This window comes from Micropterus dolomieu, linkage group LG08 (assembly GCF_021292245.1).
Source record: "Micropterus dolomieu isolate WLL.071019.BEF.003 ecotype Adirondacks linkage group LG08, ASM2129224v1, whole genome shotgun sequence".
NCBI classification, from domain to species: domain Eukaryota; kingdom Metazoa; phylum Chordata; class Actinopteri; order Centrarchiformes; family Centrarchidae; genus Micropterus; species Micropterus dolomieu.
This window is the reverse complement of record NC_060157.1, coordinates 16,129,772-16,146,552: the sequence shown is the minus strand read 5'-3', so window position 1 is coordinate 16,146,552 and position 16,781 is coordinate 16,129,772. Positions and strand designations below refer to the sequence as shown.

At 40.8% G+C, this 16,781-nt stretch overlaps 1 protein-coding gene across 1 annotated transcript in view; it reads left to right on the top strand.

The window, feature by feature from the left end:
- cacna2d3a (calcium channel, voltage-dependent, alpha 2/delta subunit 3a) overlaps positions 1-16,781 on the top strand; it is a 125,553-nt gene that overhangs the window by 97,769 nt on the left and 11,003 nt on the right. The window contains exons 23-26 of the mRNA XM_046055582.1: positions 119-214; positions 374-495; positions 1,356-1,433; positions 16,151-16,241. Coding sequence (XP_045911538.1) covers positions 119-214; positions 374-495; positions 1,356-1,433; positions 16,151-16,241 — 387 coding nt within the window. The remainder of the gene's footprint in view (positions 1-118; positions 215-373; positions 496-1,355; positions 1,434-16,150; positions 16,242-16,781) is intronic.

Here is a 16,781-nt window from a genome sequence, read left to right as displayed (position 1 = left end):
AGTTAACTGGTAATAATTGCATGACATTACTAAAAATCTAAAGGGATAGTAAAAGCTTCTGTTCTGTTTTAATGATGCTGATAGCAAACTTACTATATGTATTTGTCCTACTACACAGGAACTCTGATAAAGGGGTGGAGATAGCCTACCTGGGCACAAGAACAGGCCTGTCCAGAATTAACCTGTTTGTGGTGCCTGACGAGCTTACAAACCAGTAAGTATGCTAAGTATATGTATTCGGTCTGTATGTATGTATACACAGATATAAAGCATGTTGATTTTCACTTTGTTTAAGATTCCGCTGAGTATGTATTATGTTTTCTGCATGCATCCTCTGTATCATCATCACCTCTGTTTTCCTGTCTGCTTCAAGAGACTTCCTCACAGCTGAAGACAAAGAGGGGGTGTTCAACGCAGACCACTTTCCCCTGTGGTACAAGAGAGCAGCAGAACAGGTTCCTGGTACCTTTGTCTACTCTCTACCTTTCAACACAGGTTAGTTGTGAATTTAAACGTTGAAAAGATGATGAGTCAGTTCTCCCCCCAAAGCCGACTCTTTAGGGAAACGTATTACTTAATTACTTACATTTTTTGTTACTTTTTAGTTACCCTTACTAGTGTTGTCAGGGAGTTTACTGAAAAAACAACAGGCAAGAGTTATAAGACACATTATAAGGTAATTTAAAAGAAGATCACAGTTTGCTAAATGCCCAAATAAAACTGTCTATTTTCTGGTATTAGTAAGATACGTTCCTTTTTCACCCATATTTGGACGTTTTCCCATTCATCTCTACATCCCCTTCTTCTCTTATTAATTCTGGGCCGTGTTCTTGTGGACGGGACTGATTGCTGTGGGTTGAAATAAGATATGTTAGGATGAGGATCAGCCCTTTCCATAGTGACTTAGCCAGAACACACATACAGACACACACACAAACACACACACACACAATCACAGGCACCTCACACATATGCAGTTTAACTCTAAGAAATGGGTTCTCCTCCAAAGAGAGACTATGTTCTCATCCGTCCTCAGCCTCAGGCTTTCCATTAGTGCCAGCTAATACAAGTGATCTGAAAGCCTCTTATTTACTTGCCGGACTTGCCTTGGATGCACTCAGCCTCTCAGGACTGTGGCAGTTAGCTGTAGCCATGAAATAGTACTCTGTGGTATTTATGCTCAGTGTTTCACCCTCGGATCCCAGTTAGTGGTCAGGTCAGAACTAATATAAAGAATTATGACATGACTGTGACGTGAACTGTGTGTGTGTGTGTGTGTGTGTGTGTGTGTGTGTGTGTGCCTGTGTGTGCCTGTGTGTGTTGTGTTTGTGTGTGCTTTTATGCGTGTGGCTTAGGATCAGAAAACAAGAGTGTTGTATTGGCCAGTACTGCCATTCAGCTTCTGGATGAGAGGAAATCACCCATAGCTGCGGGTAAGTTCAGACTCAAGTGGCTCTGTCTTTCTCACACGTACTTCTACACCGACAGAGGCTGCAATATTCTCTTCTTACTTGGCTATGTCGGCTTTGTTTTCCTGGTCTACTGCTGTCTACCCCTACTTCTTTCCTCTTTTTTGAGTTGAAACACTCACTGCCCACATATACTGACCGTGCTGCTTTTCTTGTCCATGTGCTTGCCCCTGCATCAACATATGTTCAAAAGAAGGCGAGAGTTTAACATAGCACAGATATTATTTGCCTACATATAATAATAGAAACTAGCTTCATAAATGCCTTTTGTGCATTTGTTTTTTTGCCTCTGTGCTTATTTAAGGCATATTGTGGGCTAGAGGATTTTATTGTGGCCAGCTTCATGTCACATCCTGGTGACGCAGAAGCCCCACAATGTCACGCCCATATAATGCAACTTGGTGCAATAAGTTAATCAGTGGTATGAAGTTCGGCCCTTGCTCTGTTGAGCATCAACATGGTTTACTTAGGAAGGGAACTGCAGATTAAACTGAAGAAATGTGTAAAGGGGGGAGGATAGAGAGATAGACATAAGGTTTCAAAGTAGTTATGGTATTACATTTACATTTATATTTACTTATTTGGAAGACGCTTTTATCCAAAGGGACTGATATTTGAGGAACAACATGCAAATCAGTAAAGTAAGAGAAGTAAGAGAAGTAACAATAGATAGTAGTAAGAGCAGCAATACTACTAGTAAGAGCTATTAACACATACTGCATCAATGGGATAAGTACCTAGGGGAAGCAATAAGAGTTAAAGGTGCCGTAGAATGGAAAACTGTATTTCCCTTGGCATAGCTGAATAAAATTAGTTCAGTAAATGTAACTGACATACCGTGAGCCTCAATCTCCATTGTTTCCTCCTTTATATGTATATCTCGCGCACCAAAAACCCCCCAGAAATGGGCGAATGCCAACAAGATCTAGATGTTACGTTACACCCCCAAAGTTACATAGACCAGCTTAAGTTCCAGAGTTAGCGGTCATACAAGGTCATAGAGCAACAGCTGTAGGTTGTGCAGTGCAGTCTTACAGAAAGCGCTTTTACAGTTATGAAAGAAAGGTAAATATTTTTATAGTTTTCCCTCTGATGTCCTCTGCCTGCTTTGCCTCAACTCTGTAATGTTGGAAGTTTCCTGATGGACAGATACCTTTACTTGTTGCTAACCGCTAGCTGTTGCTAACAGTAGCTCCTGTTATCAGCTGGCTCTGAACCAGGGGTTCAAAGCTTCTGTAGTAATATTAGAGGTGTAATACAACCAACACAACCCCAAAGACACAGCTTCCAGTCTGGGCAGAATCAGCTATAGGACAGCTAGCTGCACGGCTAACTCAGTAGCAGCTGCTGTTATCAGTAGTTAGTTGCTAAAGTAGCCAGTAACATATCAAATCTGTGTGGAGGTAGAGTAACTGGAAGACATCGAAGGGAAACCCTAATAATTTTTTCTCCATTAACTCTGATCCAGTTTCAGCAGAAACAGAGAATAAAGTTGTGTTTTTGTACAGTAATCAGTGAGGCCTAAGCTGTTTCTCAATCTGCATTTTTGTCTGTGCTTGTGGACTGGAAACGTCATTAGTCGCAGCCCAACCAATTAGCCCAACTTACCAATTCAAAAGTCTGCATCTAGCCAAGTACAGTGAAATACCCAGATGTGTTCTCGCTCTGCCTGCTTTACCGAGCCTGCATTGGTGGTGACTTGTGTGGACTTCGGATAGCCAGTATCCCAGAATGCATTTTGTGCCAACAAATGTAAATGGCAGAGGTGAGGACTCACAACTGTAAGTTATAATACTGCGGTTATTGTGACACAGAATGCAGTTTTAAGATTGTTTAAACTCCAAATGTCTGGTCGATTTATCAAGATGGAGCTGATTTGAAAATTTGCTACAATGTATTCGGAGATGTGAGGTCATGCCCACTAACAGGACCAACTGTTCCAACTGCTAAATGACGGACTGTGTGCTCTCGTTCCTGGAAGTTTGTACTCCCAAGCCAAGTACAGAAAAAAAAGTACAGAAGTCCGAACTTTGCAAACTCGATATTGAGAAACAGCCTTAGTCTCACAGAGCAGACCTTGATTTAGCCCGGTCCAGCTAAGCCCTGCTCCTCTTCTGTGCTTCGGGAAAGTGGGCTTTCAGGAGGGGGGCCTTAAAGAGACAGGAGCTAAAACAGTATTTAGAAAGAGGGTGAAAAGAAGTGCTGAAGCAGTGGACAGTATGAGAAATATAATGTGTTTTTTGAACGTTAAAGCAGGTAAACATTTTCTAGTAGAAACCCTAAATACAAATATGAACTTGAAAATGAGCATTCCACGGCACCTTTAACAAATAGAGCAGTCAAGACAAGCTAGTTGTAAGGAGATACAGGAAGACGAGCACAGGCAGTGCATGTTGGACATTAGGGGTTAGAGATGTTATAAGAGAAAGTCTTCTGGGACGAAATTAATTTTCAAGAGCTTCTTGAAGTTAGAGAGGGATGTATTATCTTTTGGAAAGTTGTGATATGACATCATTCATTGCCCACCTCTCCCCAAAGGCACAAGATGACTTCCAGTCAACGTTTTATGTATTATGGAACTAATGCAATACTGTAGAACTGTACAGCACAGATGATGGTGATGAAGTGCTTGCAGTAAGGTGCCTCTAACTTTCTTAATGTTCCTCTGCAGACCTTTTGGAAGTCCCCTTTTACATTGAAAGCTTTAGTAATCACGCAATACAGATGTCTTGAATGAGCAAATTATTCTATCCCAAATACAGTATGTGGTGTATTGCAGACTTTTCCACTGTCCAACATATGCACCAAGGACCAATGTGGAGCACAGCTTTATATTAAAAACTTTGATGATTATCTATGTGAGTTCTGCTGTCAACAGATGAGGGCCACTAATGCCAGTAGAGGAATCTCAGCAAAATTATGTGGGCAAAAGAAAGGAAATCTGAAGAAAGGAGAAAGAGGAAAATCTTTTGGAAACGCAGTGATAAAATAAGAGAGGAAATAAAAGGGCAGAGAAAGAGAAAATTATTTCACGGTGCCTGAATGCGTTGACATGAAAGCAGTGCATTGTGGGTACTGTTGGCCATGGGGGAAACCACTGGAGCAGAAGGACAGAGATGGGAGTCTGTGTGGTGCCACAGCACACATGCATACAGAGTATGCATCAGATTTCTAGCAGAGCGGCGCATAAGCAGCCCACAGTTTACACCAACCCACAGTATTATTTGACCCTGTTGACTATTGTTATAAGATAATATCATTCTTTTAAATTCTGTTAAGCAGCAATCCAAATGACTAATCAGTAACAAGGTTTCACGAATACCCTATTGTTACGTTGGGGACTGATATTCAGTAATAACAATCATGCTTGTCAGTCCGGGGATGTCTGTAAGGATGATTTTATATAAGAGAGTCAGATGGGAAGAGAGATGTAGGCTAGAATGCAAATTTAGCGTGGGCCGGTTAGGGCCAGTTTTCACTGCCCTGCGCTCCACTGAGCTGTAGACTTGTGAATACACTAATACACTAACTTAACAGGACAGGCTGATGACATCACACACCCTGGGCCCTGCAGACATTGCTTGAGTCACAATGTTACCGTGTGCGTACATACACGCATGTCTATGCCACTGTGTCTGTTTGTGTGTGTTGGTGTGTCAGTGTTTGTGGTCACATCCTGAGCCACGTGCAGCGAATCTGATGCCGTAATATACAGAGTCATAAAACTCAGGTCAGGCGTTAAGACCAAAGGCATCTGTGTAATTTCATGTGCCTCCACAGTACTCCAAGTAAGTTAAATGTTACTATTAATGGCAAATTATTATATATATAAATTATGTGTGCTTGTAATGTACACAGCAATCTACTTTTTTAATATAATCTAAAAACATTGCCTGAAATCTGTGACATTTTACATATATTAAAATAATTAAGACAGAAATCTGATCACCTGAAATTGCATTATGTAATCCTTTTGAATTCCCTTTTAATTGTACGACGATTGGGCAATATATTTAAGGGAAATGTAATGTCATAGATCCAGCATTTATTCAAATTTATCTCTGGCAAGTAGCTAATTGTTAAAATAATATCAAAAATAATCCACAATATTTCTGAGTTTCCCCATTATCTCTGTCAGATTATTTGACAAAATGATTCAACAGAAACCTCACTAACCACAAAAATGTTAATCGACCAGCAACACATTAAACTGAGAGTGGCAAAAACACTTTAAATGAGTGATATTTTCCTGCAACTTTGAGAAATTGGTATTGCTATCTGTGACTTTACCATATTTCCCAGTTTATTATAAACAAGGCATTCTGGTACTATGTCCTTACATAAACAGTTGGTGAACAGAAGGGAGTACACTACAAACATTGGTATTCACTCCAAAGTGGACATCTCTTTTTTCAAAATACCTCTCTTTTAAAGATATTTTCTCCATTTAAGGATGTATGCCTTCTCAAAGTAGTCGCCAAGTATACATACAGTAATCAGGTAAAATGTTTTCCTTTATTTTATATAATACATACTGCAGGACATGACTACCATTTAATGATCGTCATTAACTCACAAACAAGACTCTACTGATCTCAAAAACTATAGATCTAAAGTTTGGTATGCCTGTGTGCAGCAGGATGATAATTCAGGCTTATGTAAAGTCATAGAAAAAGTCCAGGTCTTGTTGTTGTTTTCATTTTAGTTTGTTTCATTATTGCTTCAATGAATTTCCCATCTCCACTTCAGTTGTCAGAAAAATATCCTTTAAGAAAACATATATCCTCTTTAAAACTATGTCACGTTATTAGGCACAGACTCTTATATCTCTGTAAATATGTGCATACAGTTAACATCTGCACACACACACACACACACACACACATACACACACACAGAAATGAAACACTGACACAAACACTCATTCTTGTTTTCATACACTCACATCAATGATACAAAACAACTTAGATCAAAACTTAACTGAGAGCAGCTGCCTACTATGAGTTTTCAAAATTACCTCAAAATCAGACTCAGAATTATGAACAACAACCAAAAGACAACCAAACTCTGAAATCCATTTTATAAACACCAGAGCTTTACTATTATACCTACAAATACACAATTATAAATATATACCAATTTGTTCATATCTGTGATATGCATTTCTCAGACTAAATGGAATTGGATGGATTCTTTGGCCTGCCCCTCGAACCCGCATACAGTAGAAGATACTCTTCTCATCAGTGCATAGTCAAATACCTGGGGAATTTAGCTACCCAAGTCTCAGAAAGGAGGTGAACATACAAACACACTCACTCATAAAGAATCTCACTCTCTTTTTTTTTTTTCTCACAAACACACATGAACTAACACACACACGGCATCCAGAGACGATAAGGTTAAAGGGTTGAGGCCCAGATTTTAAAGTCCAGGGTTCATGTTATCTTCTCCTAGGCGATAGCATTCTCCAGTGGTTCCTTCTCATCTGCTGTGGCATGATCTGCTCCCTGCGCTGCTGCCAACTCCTCGTTCTTCTTTAGCTCCCGCTGATATTTGGCCATGATAGCTGCGTAGGCGCAGCCATACACTGCTGCAGCCAGCATCATCAGACACACGATCCCACACACAACGCCAGTGATGATCACTGTGGCAATGGCGTGGCGCAGGTTGACGGGCCGCTGCCTCTGCTTAGGTTCACACTCTGGCAAACTCCCTCCTCCTCCTCCTCCTCCTCCTCCTCCACCTCCGCCATAACCCTCCCCCATTGCCATGGGGACATGGAGAGCGTGGCTAGAGGGATGAGCATGGTTGCCATGGGTGTGGCCTCGCAGTAGCCTCTCAGACTCCAGGTGGTGTATGTTAGCAAACAGGTAATGGTAGCTTGTGGTCATGCAGGCATGGAAGAGCTGGTAAGGGACTTTCTGCAGGTCTCTGTCCCTCATGTCGTCTGGCTGGGAGCAGAGCACCTCATCCACCACTCCACCTTGGGATCAGAGTTAAATAGTTAGATCAGAGAGGGAGGTAAAAGAAAGAATGAGGGGCAGGAAGGAGTATTGAAGCATGCATCAGTCAGTTGTTGTGTATTATAAGCACATTTCCTGCTGTTAATTTTCCCATTTCATTTTTGACAGCTTACTACAGATGAAGCCACAATCACAGTCATAGCTGAGACTGAACCAGCCCATTACTTTAGATATTTATTAACCTAGGGTCTGATGGCTTTTTTTATATGGGCTGTAATAACAAGTGTCATATTATTAACAGCTCAATTACTGGTGACAAAGCGTAGTTAGGACTTCATCAGCTGCCCTCTGTTTGTCTCGTAAATCTCTTTATTATTCATCTCTCTTGGTATTCATGTCGAGCATGCTCTGTCACACATTTCCTTTCTGCCTGCCTGATTAACCACTGGCTTTCTATTAAGAACACATCCTTGTATCTGCACTCATTGTTGTGTTTTGCAGTAATTAGGATTTTCTTCCTTTAAGACGATAGTTGTGTCAGGGTAACAGGCATGTAGGCGGGCCAGCCAACTCAAAGCAAGCCTAGCTTTCACTGTACAGTGGTTATTTTGTTATCTAATGCATGCTGGGTTTGGTCTAGCATGGAAAATAATGTAGTCTGCAGTTTAACTCTTAATAACCCATATACACTCTATCTCTGGTTGTATAGATCAGGGCTGCTTCATAGAGTTCCCAACATCACAACATTATTCTTTTTGTCACTTTTTGCTAAGCTGTAGAGCAATTCAATGTGAACCACCAGTCACAGTAAAGACACTAATGTACAGTAAATGTTGTAAATCGTCATCGTAACATTGTCAAATATGGGTCTTACATGCATGTGGTCACCTCTCCAAACACAGCATTCATCAGATGTTGATAATAGTATTAAAGCCCAAAAACAACCTACGTTCCTTCCACTGCTACACACCAAACAACATGAGACACACACACACACACACACTCTCATTCCACCATCTTTAATAACTGGACAGACTGTTAAGCCTGGTCTTAAATCCGCTATGTCAGATTTCTTCAAGGGCAAAATATATAAACATCATATCCATTTGGGGTCAGTCAGTCTATTTTAATCCTTAAAAGAGCCTCTCCTCTCACTGTGAAAACTGACCATTTTATTATAGAGTCTAGCCATTTCAACTCTTGTGGTTTTAGGATACTTGCTTGTGTTAAAGGTCATTATTACCATAATTTAATACCATGCCGAGCAGGAAAGGCAGTGAGTTGGATGAATGTTGGAAACATTACAGACATTCCCCAGCTACTGCCTAGAGCTACTAGTGGTCTAACCTTTAAAGAGGTAGGTCTCCAGCCAGAGTTTCAGGCCTATGAGCTGGCAGTCACACCTCCAGGGGTTGCCTCGTAGTGTGAGGCTGTCCAGGCGGGTCAGGGCCTCCAACAGGGAACGGTCCAATCGCGTTAGCCTGTTTTGCGCTAGGCCCAGGTGGCTGAGGTTCCTCAAACTGTCCCCTATGGCTCCAGGCAAACCCCACAGGCTGAAGGAAGGGACATGTCAAGAGAATGAGATGAGATACAATCAGTTACGTGGGATCAAGTTTACAGTGTGTATTGTTCAACAAACCGCAAATAATAAATTTGATCTTTTCCCTCTTGCTTAACCTGTTGTGTGAGAGGTCAAGGTGTGAAAGCGAGCGGATAGGTCCAAGCAACCGTTTGTCAAGCTCTCTCAGGCTGTTGTAGGCCAGGCTGAGGCGCTGTAGAGTTCTGAGACCCAGCAGAGCAGTTGGTGAAACAGATGTTATAGAGTTATTAGATAGATCGAGAATGCGGACAAGGGGTATTTCGCGAAACGCCATTGATCCCAGTCCCCTGATACGGTTATCTTGGAGATACAGTTCTTGGGTGTCTGGATGCAGTCGTCGGGGGATGTCATATAGGCCTCGACCCCGGCAGTCTACTACTTTAGTGTTGCTGTTGCAGCTACACTCCTTTGGACAGGCGTGTGATAAAGACAGGAGGGAGAGGAGGGCACACACCAGTACCACTGTGGAGACAAGGGGACACAATATTGAATTAGACATCTAAAAGTATGCATGTGCATTTGCAGCAAAATATTAAAAGGAAAACAGCTACATATATATATATATATATATATATATATATATATATATATATTGAAAGTTTGAAGATTTTATTTTCCAGGTTGACTAAAGATTCAGCAATACCCTGTACTATGCTTTTACATTATTGCTTACATTCACACTACAACTTCAACTCTTCACCTGCCATCATAACCACCTTAGCTGAAGTAAATAAATGCTTTTGTCACAGAAGACATTAAGTGGTCAAATAAATTCCAAGATTGATACTTTGGTTTGGCATGAATATATGAAATCCATTTGAAAATGAAGTCTTTAGAAAAGAATGCAGTTCACTTGCAATAAACAGGAAAGTAAACTTATTAGTAATATGCCAACTCCTACCCCCCACCCACCCCTTAGACAGTGGTCCTTGGTGACTTCACCAAGGCCTCATAACCCTTCACCCACACTACACCCACACACAAATCCATACACAGCAGATATTGGGTGTCTGATTCCCTTTGAGTTGACTTCACATGTCCATTTCTTGTGGAACATTACAGCAGTATTTATAGCACTGGCTGGACTAGCTCGAGGCTTGATGAAATGAAGCTCAGACCCAAGCCTGGGCATGTAACTAGCTCACACTCATACTGTAGATCCTGAACAGATAGATTTGCTGCACCACGTTTATCTCCACAGGCACAACAGCTAAATTGAAAATGTTATTCTGAGCAGTTTGGTAGCCATTTTCCTAACTGAGATTGTTTAATGTTTTCTGAAATGGGAATTTTCTAATTTTCTCCTGTATCAAGCGGCATGTCTAGAATCTTCACCTAAATTATGCCTTTGTGATGAGGCAGCTGTGAGTCTCATATCACTGAAACATTTTTCCAGAATAATTTTAGCAAACACTGTGCAGCTATTAACTGTAATAATCAAACAACCTTTGGGGAATGTTGAATTTGAATAGGACAGCACAATCTAACTTCTGTGTTCAAACACCGCATAACAGCTATTTAGCATTCATCACTTAACCAGCAGTATCACTTGGAAAATACTAAAGCCGTTGTCCCTGTTCTTTGAATAAACACACACAGTGACAGTGTCCCATATACAAGGATGCAATCATCATTTCGCCTCTGCGTGACGGTTGGACTTCTTGCTGTGGATTGTGATTTACAGATTTAAAAATGTCCAGGCGCTCCCAGGTCTAATCTCAGGTGTTAGTTTGGTACAGTGCCTCTTGGCAGTGTTACTGTTATGGTATTATGTTGCTTGCTTCAACAAAAAAACATCAGAACATGAGATTTAGCGCGCTGTAGTGCAAAGCCCTGTGTTAATTGCATCTATGTTTGTGAAAAATGAGAGTATGAGAATGCAAGAATGCATTTAATCACGTGCACTTACTCATAAAGAAGCTCATATACATATAATGCATACATGGACACATAATAAACAGCATCAGACCAGTGGAGCGTTGTAACAGCAGCTCTGGAATGAGGTCAACACAGGAGAATGGCTCTTTGCTCTGATGGGTCCCTCCAGCCCAAAGTACACACACAGAGAAGCTTGTTATGACATGCACACACAACCCACAGCAAGTACCACTTTAAATCAGCTTGTTACCAATGGCAATACCTATTTGCAACAGGAACCACTAGATAAAACTAATGTACAACTATAAACATAAAATAATGTGGATGTAATGCTGATGTGTGTTGCATCTATGCTTTATAATCACTCAGTTATACGACATACTGGCCTTAGCAGCTGATAGCATCCCACCTTGCCATGCATACACACACATTATCATTTACACAATTACATACAAAATGTTGTTATCCTTCTCAGTGATGGAGCTCCTACCTCTCATATCTGCCAGTCGTTCCTTGGGCCGCTGCGTTCGATCTTCTTTTAACTCCCTTTTTGGATTCTATTGACTGTCATTGGTTGATCCATTAGACGCCAATAAGGTTGAGATTAGCTGTCCTGACTTACGTCTGTGTAGGCTGATATGGTCAATAGGAAGGAATTAGTGCAGGATCCCCAACACTGCCTGCATGGGCATGAAACCCCATCAGAGCGGGCAGATCAGAGCACAGAGCTTGCTGCCAGCCAGCCAGTCTGGGAATCACTGGAGTTAGGGAGCTCTGCCTCTCTCTCTCTCTCTTTCTCTCGCCTGATATCTCTCTCTCTGTAGCTCTCTCACTGTCTCTTACCCTCTCTTTCTGCCTCTTGTATTTTTCTTCATGCTGTTTTGCCTTTTCCCTTTCCTCTTGCTTGATTTTATTTTATTTCTGCTCCTCTGTTCAGTCCATATCAGCACTCTGACCTCTCTGCGTGTGTGTCTCTCTCTCACTCTTTCTGTTTTTGCTCGCTCGCTTCCCCTTGTCCCCAGTTGTATTGGTGAGTGTGAAGGTGTGTCATCTCCCAGCGGACAGCTGTGCCTCTTAAATCACAGCATGCACACGAATGCTGACAATCACCTTATCTCCAATCGCTCTGGCAAGAGTTGAACAAGACAAAATTAGATCTGGATTGCGATGTGTCTACCCACAAACACAACATTCAAACACTTCAACACACAGTGATCACAGTCGGAGGATGCCCGTTGCCGTGGCATGCTCTGATGATATTATGCATGAGCCGTTGGCAGAAGGGCTGGCAGAACACGCCCCCAGCACAGCAACACAGAACGCACGAATGCACACATAGGCATGCACACACGCACACAGCAGGATATTAAGCTGTTGCAGGAAATTTACATGGATTGGTTTTTTTTGCATGTAAATGGATTGACTGTTACGCTAAGAGCTCATAGGTCGCTTGAAGGAGAAGCAAAAAATGGACAAAGGAGGAGATGGGAAGAGATTAATGATCACATCATTTTTAGCGATGAATATGATTAAGCTTACAAGCTGACCTTGGCTTGTAGTTCCCTCTCTTGTATTTGCCCTCCTGTCCATCCATATTTCCATCCTTTTTCTCTGCTGAAGGGCATGACAATTATTTTCATTCTGTCATATACAGTAAAAATGTATGCGCGTCTCCAGTGTTATATTTAGTTATGTGTGAAGATATCAGCCTTGAGCGATTAATGAACACATGAATATAAATAAATGCACGTGCACACACATACACGCTTGCATCCCCACTCACATGGCACACTTGAGCGATCATGTACACATACAGTCCATAGGCAAATACATCCTCAAATGTGTGATGACACCTTTGTATTTGCTAAAAGCCCATATGGTTGATGTGTACAGACAGTCTCTTGTGTTTGTGATGCAATGTCTAAAAATGTTAAGCATCAAGTTGTACAAAAAATAAGAGAGAGAGAGAGAGAGAGAGAGAGAGAGAAAGAGAAAACATGCTTTACCTCCTCCCCTGATCAGATGGTCATACATTATCACCATGTGCATTTCCTGTGATGCATTTAATGCATGTGGCATTAAGGCCTTAAGGGCAAACTATAAAGATAGTTTGCATGATTTCCATATGATCTTTTCTATTTAATCTTATGTCAGAAAGGTATTTAAGATTTGGCCAGATTTTTTAGAATGTCAATTCGCACAGAAAGGCGAGCCTAAGTCTTGTAGACTGCTGGCATCCTTAACAACAGCCTCCTGCTCTGCTCATCCTCCGAATGTTGCTCTCCATCTTGACATGATCCGCCCCTGCACTGTGTAGCTGCTGTGGAATTCACCACCAAATTTGCAAATCACTACATCTCTCGGATAGCTCTGTGGATGTTTGTGACCCTTGTTTGTGAGTTTAAGCTTGTCCCAGAGGTGTTTTTGCTGTCAGGATGTGAATTGATGCGTACACATTCAAAGAGAAACACAAGCATACACTACACACTTATGTTTGCCCTCGCTACAGTACTTACCTGGGAACATACGTAGACACACGTGGATGCAACCTTGTGCTGATGGATGTATATGTTTATACAATCCTCATTAGAATCCCAAAAAGCGGTAGGATTTAAACCGGTTGTCATCTCTCTCTGCATGGAATTGCACTCATAGGAGATTGGTGATAGGGTGGATTTGGAGTGGATTTTATGTCTCTTCATCTTTGGACTCATAAACCCAGCTCAGGGCATAAATATCCCCAAGTTCTTAAATCATACCTAGGGAAATTAAATGTCCCCCCATGGTACAAAAAATTCCCAAGCATTAGTGAGACATATTTGGGCTTTTGTCTTTTTGTTCTGAGCTGACTTCCAGGTAGCAGCCAACATCAGTGCACTTTTAACCTCTAATACAGATTTACAGAGAAAACCCCTGTGCTGCTCATATTGGATTTATGTTTCCATGAATTATTTTCTTTGCTGAACAAATATGAATCAGAATTCAAAGTATTTTTGTATGACAATTTAATTTGACCTCATCTTTTTACCGTTTCCTTTGTTTTTACATCTTCTTTCTTTTGAGGAGGAGATTCTGTGTCTTTTATTGGCTTTAATGATCTAGGATCTCCCTGGTTTTATACCATGTGTGTTTCCATTGCTGTTGCCCAGCATCTTAAATTAGCCTCTCCTCCTGGGTTTTCCATGTGGGTGTAGAAATGGTGGGCTGCTGAAAGGATCTGGCAAAGCTTATGACGGGATAATCTGCACCTGTTCCTCTGGGCAAGGGCTAAAACAGGCCACAGCAGCACCCCGCTGCACTTAAACAATCATGCAAATGCAAAATTACACTTAAAGAAGTGCAAACCAGTGGAAAATCTCTGACTGATACTGAACTCTTCAGGAGTTGACATCAAACTTTTGGTATTTTATTTTTTTTGAGCTAATGCTTTAAGCTTTAAGTGAGTATTTTTATTTGGATCCCATCTACCCTCACTTAACTGTATCTCTCACAGTAACTCATTACTGTGTTTCTGTGTGTGTGTGTAATATCATACAAACAGCAAACTATTCTATTATATATACTACTGCTAATGACCTACAGTATAATAATGTTAAATACAGTATATCATAATATTATTGACTATTTGTGTCCATTTTTTTATAGAATCAGAACTGTAAAACAATGTCAAATACACATTTGTACAATATAACAGCAATTATTGTTAAATTATATAAGTATCTAATGGACAGTTAGACAATACAAAATACCAATAAAACAACAATAAAATATCAATACCAGTCAGATCAAATTGTTTCTCTAAAATAGTTATCAATTAATAAATAAGTTGTTCTTCAGGATATCTAAAAACATGATGCATACATTGTAAAATACCTTCTCCCAAATCCCATAAATGAATATATCTAGAATTTACAAAATGATTATTTTTTGCAAAAGGAATTTGCTGATCACGGATCTGGGACATCGGTTCTCAAATGAAATGTGTACTTGGCAATGTGTGGCTGGGACTCAGATGTTTTCAGCTATGAAACAAGGGTGTTGGTTGGTCATGGGCCACAATAAATTCCATAACTTTATTAAGCTGCAGTCTGGAGGTAGTTTTTCCCAACGTGCTGGTACTGTTTTGGGTTATTTCACATTATTTTTCATAATGGTTCTGCAAATTTTTTTGGTTTGTTTGTTTTTAATTTGCATTTTATTTAATTGTGTGATGTTTAAGCTTCCAGTGCTTATTCTGCCCCTTGAAAATATATATATTACTATTACACCTTGCATTCAGTCTTTTTGCATTTTCCTTCTGTAAGTGTGAAATACCTTCATTATGACAGACATAAAGACAGCATTCAATAGTCTATATGGCATTGCAATTAATATATAAGTGAGATACAGTAGATAAAGATTTGTTTAATACCTGCGGCTGCTCTGAATTTGTATGAAACTCTAAATTTTGCTTGTGGAAAGACATAGACCCCCAAAACCATGGCAAACTCCCACTGAGAGAAAGCTAGGGTTCTTTGAGTCTTAGTAGCAGGGGGTAAAGGGAGAGGAGGGAAGTCAAAGCCTGTGGTGAATGTGTCAATCTTTCCTGAGCCAACTCTGAAAAAGCTGACACATTTAATGTCAGCGACTGTTTTTTTTCTGGGCAAGGAATTCTGGTCAGATCTGTGCATTTAGGAACCTGCTGGGATGAGGCTTATGGAAGTAGGAACAACTCTGTATACCAACTCTGGAAATGCCTGCCGGGATAACAACAGGGAGGCAGACTGCGGAATGAGATGGATTTCATTGAACATTTGTGCAAATAGTACATATTATGCACGCACGCACGCACACACACAGCCTCCCAGATAAATAAGAATCAGAATCAGAAATAATTTATTGATCCCTGAGGGGATAGTCTTGTGTTACAGTTTGCACAACAATGCATTTACAGAAATAGAAATAATAAGGTCGATAAGTAGATAAGTAGAAGATATAAAGAAGATATGAATATAATAAATATATAAATATAACAATATAAATAGGCGTGTGAGTGTAAGAACATGTATGATGCAGGGTGTCATTGCACAGTAGGGGTTCACTGCAATGTAAGTGTATGCATGTCTTTTCCATCAGTTTTTTGTTAATGAAAGATAAACTTATTAATGATCTCTCTCTCTTGCCTTGTGTTGTGATAAAGCTCACAGAAGACAAAATTGTCCTGTTGCTGCATCTCAGTGACTATGTTATCTCTCTTTCAGCTGTGGGTATCCAGATGAAACTGGACTTCTTTCAGAAGAAGTTCTGGACAGCCAGCAGACAGGTGCACATGCACAAATACACACCCGGCCTGTTGACACATTCACATGTATAATACAAAGCTAAAATAACCTATAGTAACTAACGTACTATCCAACGAAGGTTAAAATCAAGGGCAACTGGACTTGGTTGAAGATACTGGAAGACGTTTCGTCCCTCATCCAAAGGACTTCTTCAGTTCTGACTGACTGGCAGGGAAACTCAGCTATTTAACCTCAGTGGGGTCGTTGGCCCGGGTCATCGATACCGCTGGTTCGTTAGTGTTCCTTGTTGCTGTGACGACAGTCGTTACAGTCGTTAGGACTACCTGTGGTCAAGACTGAACGACCATCGTTGGTATCTTCACCTGAGGCCAATAGGTTACGTTTGTTGAGTTTCCTGGGAAGTGATGAAAGGACAGCATTGTAAGTGGGGGATAAGTGGTGGCGTAGACCCCCTCCCCTGTTCAATGACGGCTTCTCGACCCTGGTGTAGATGGCTTCCTTGACACCTCTTTCAAACCATCCATCTTCTCTGTCTAAAATGTGCACCTGGTGGTCCTCAAACGAGTGTCCTCTGTCCTTCAGATGTAAG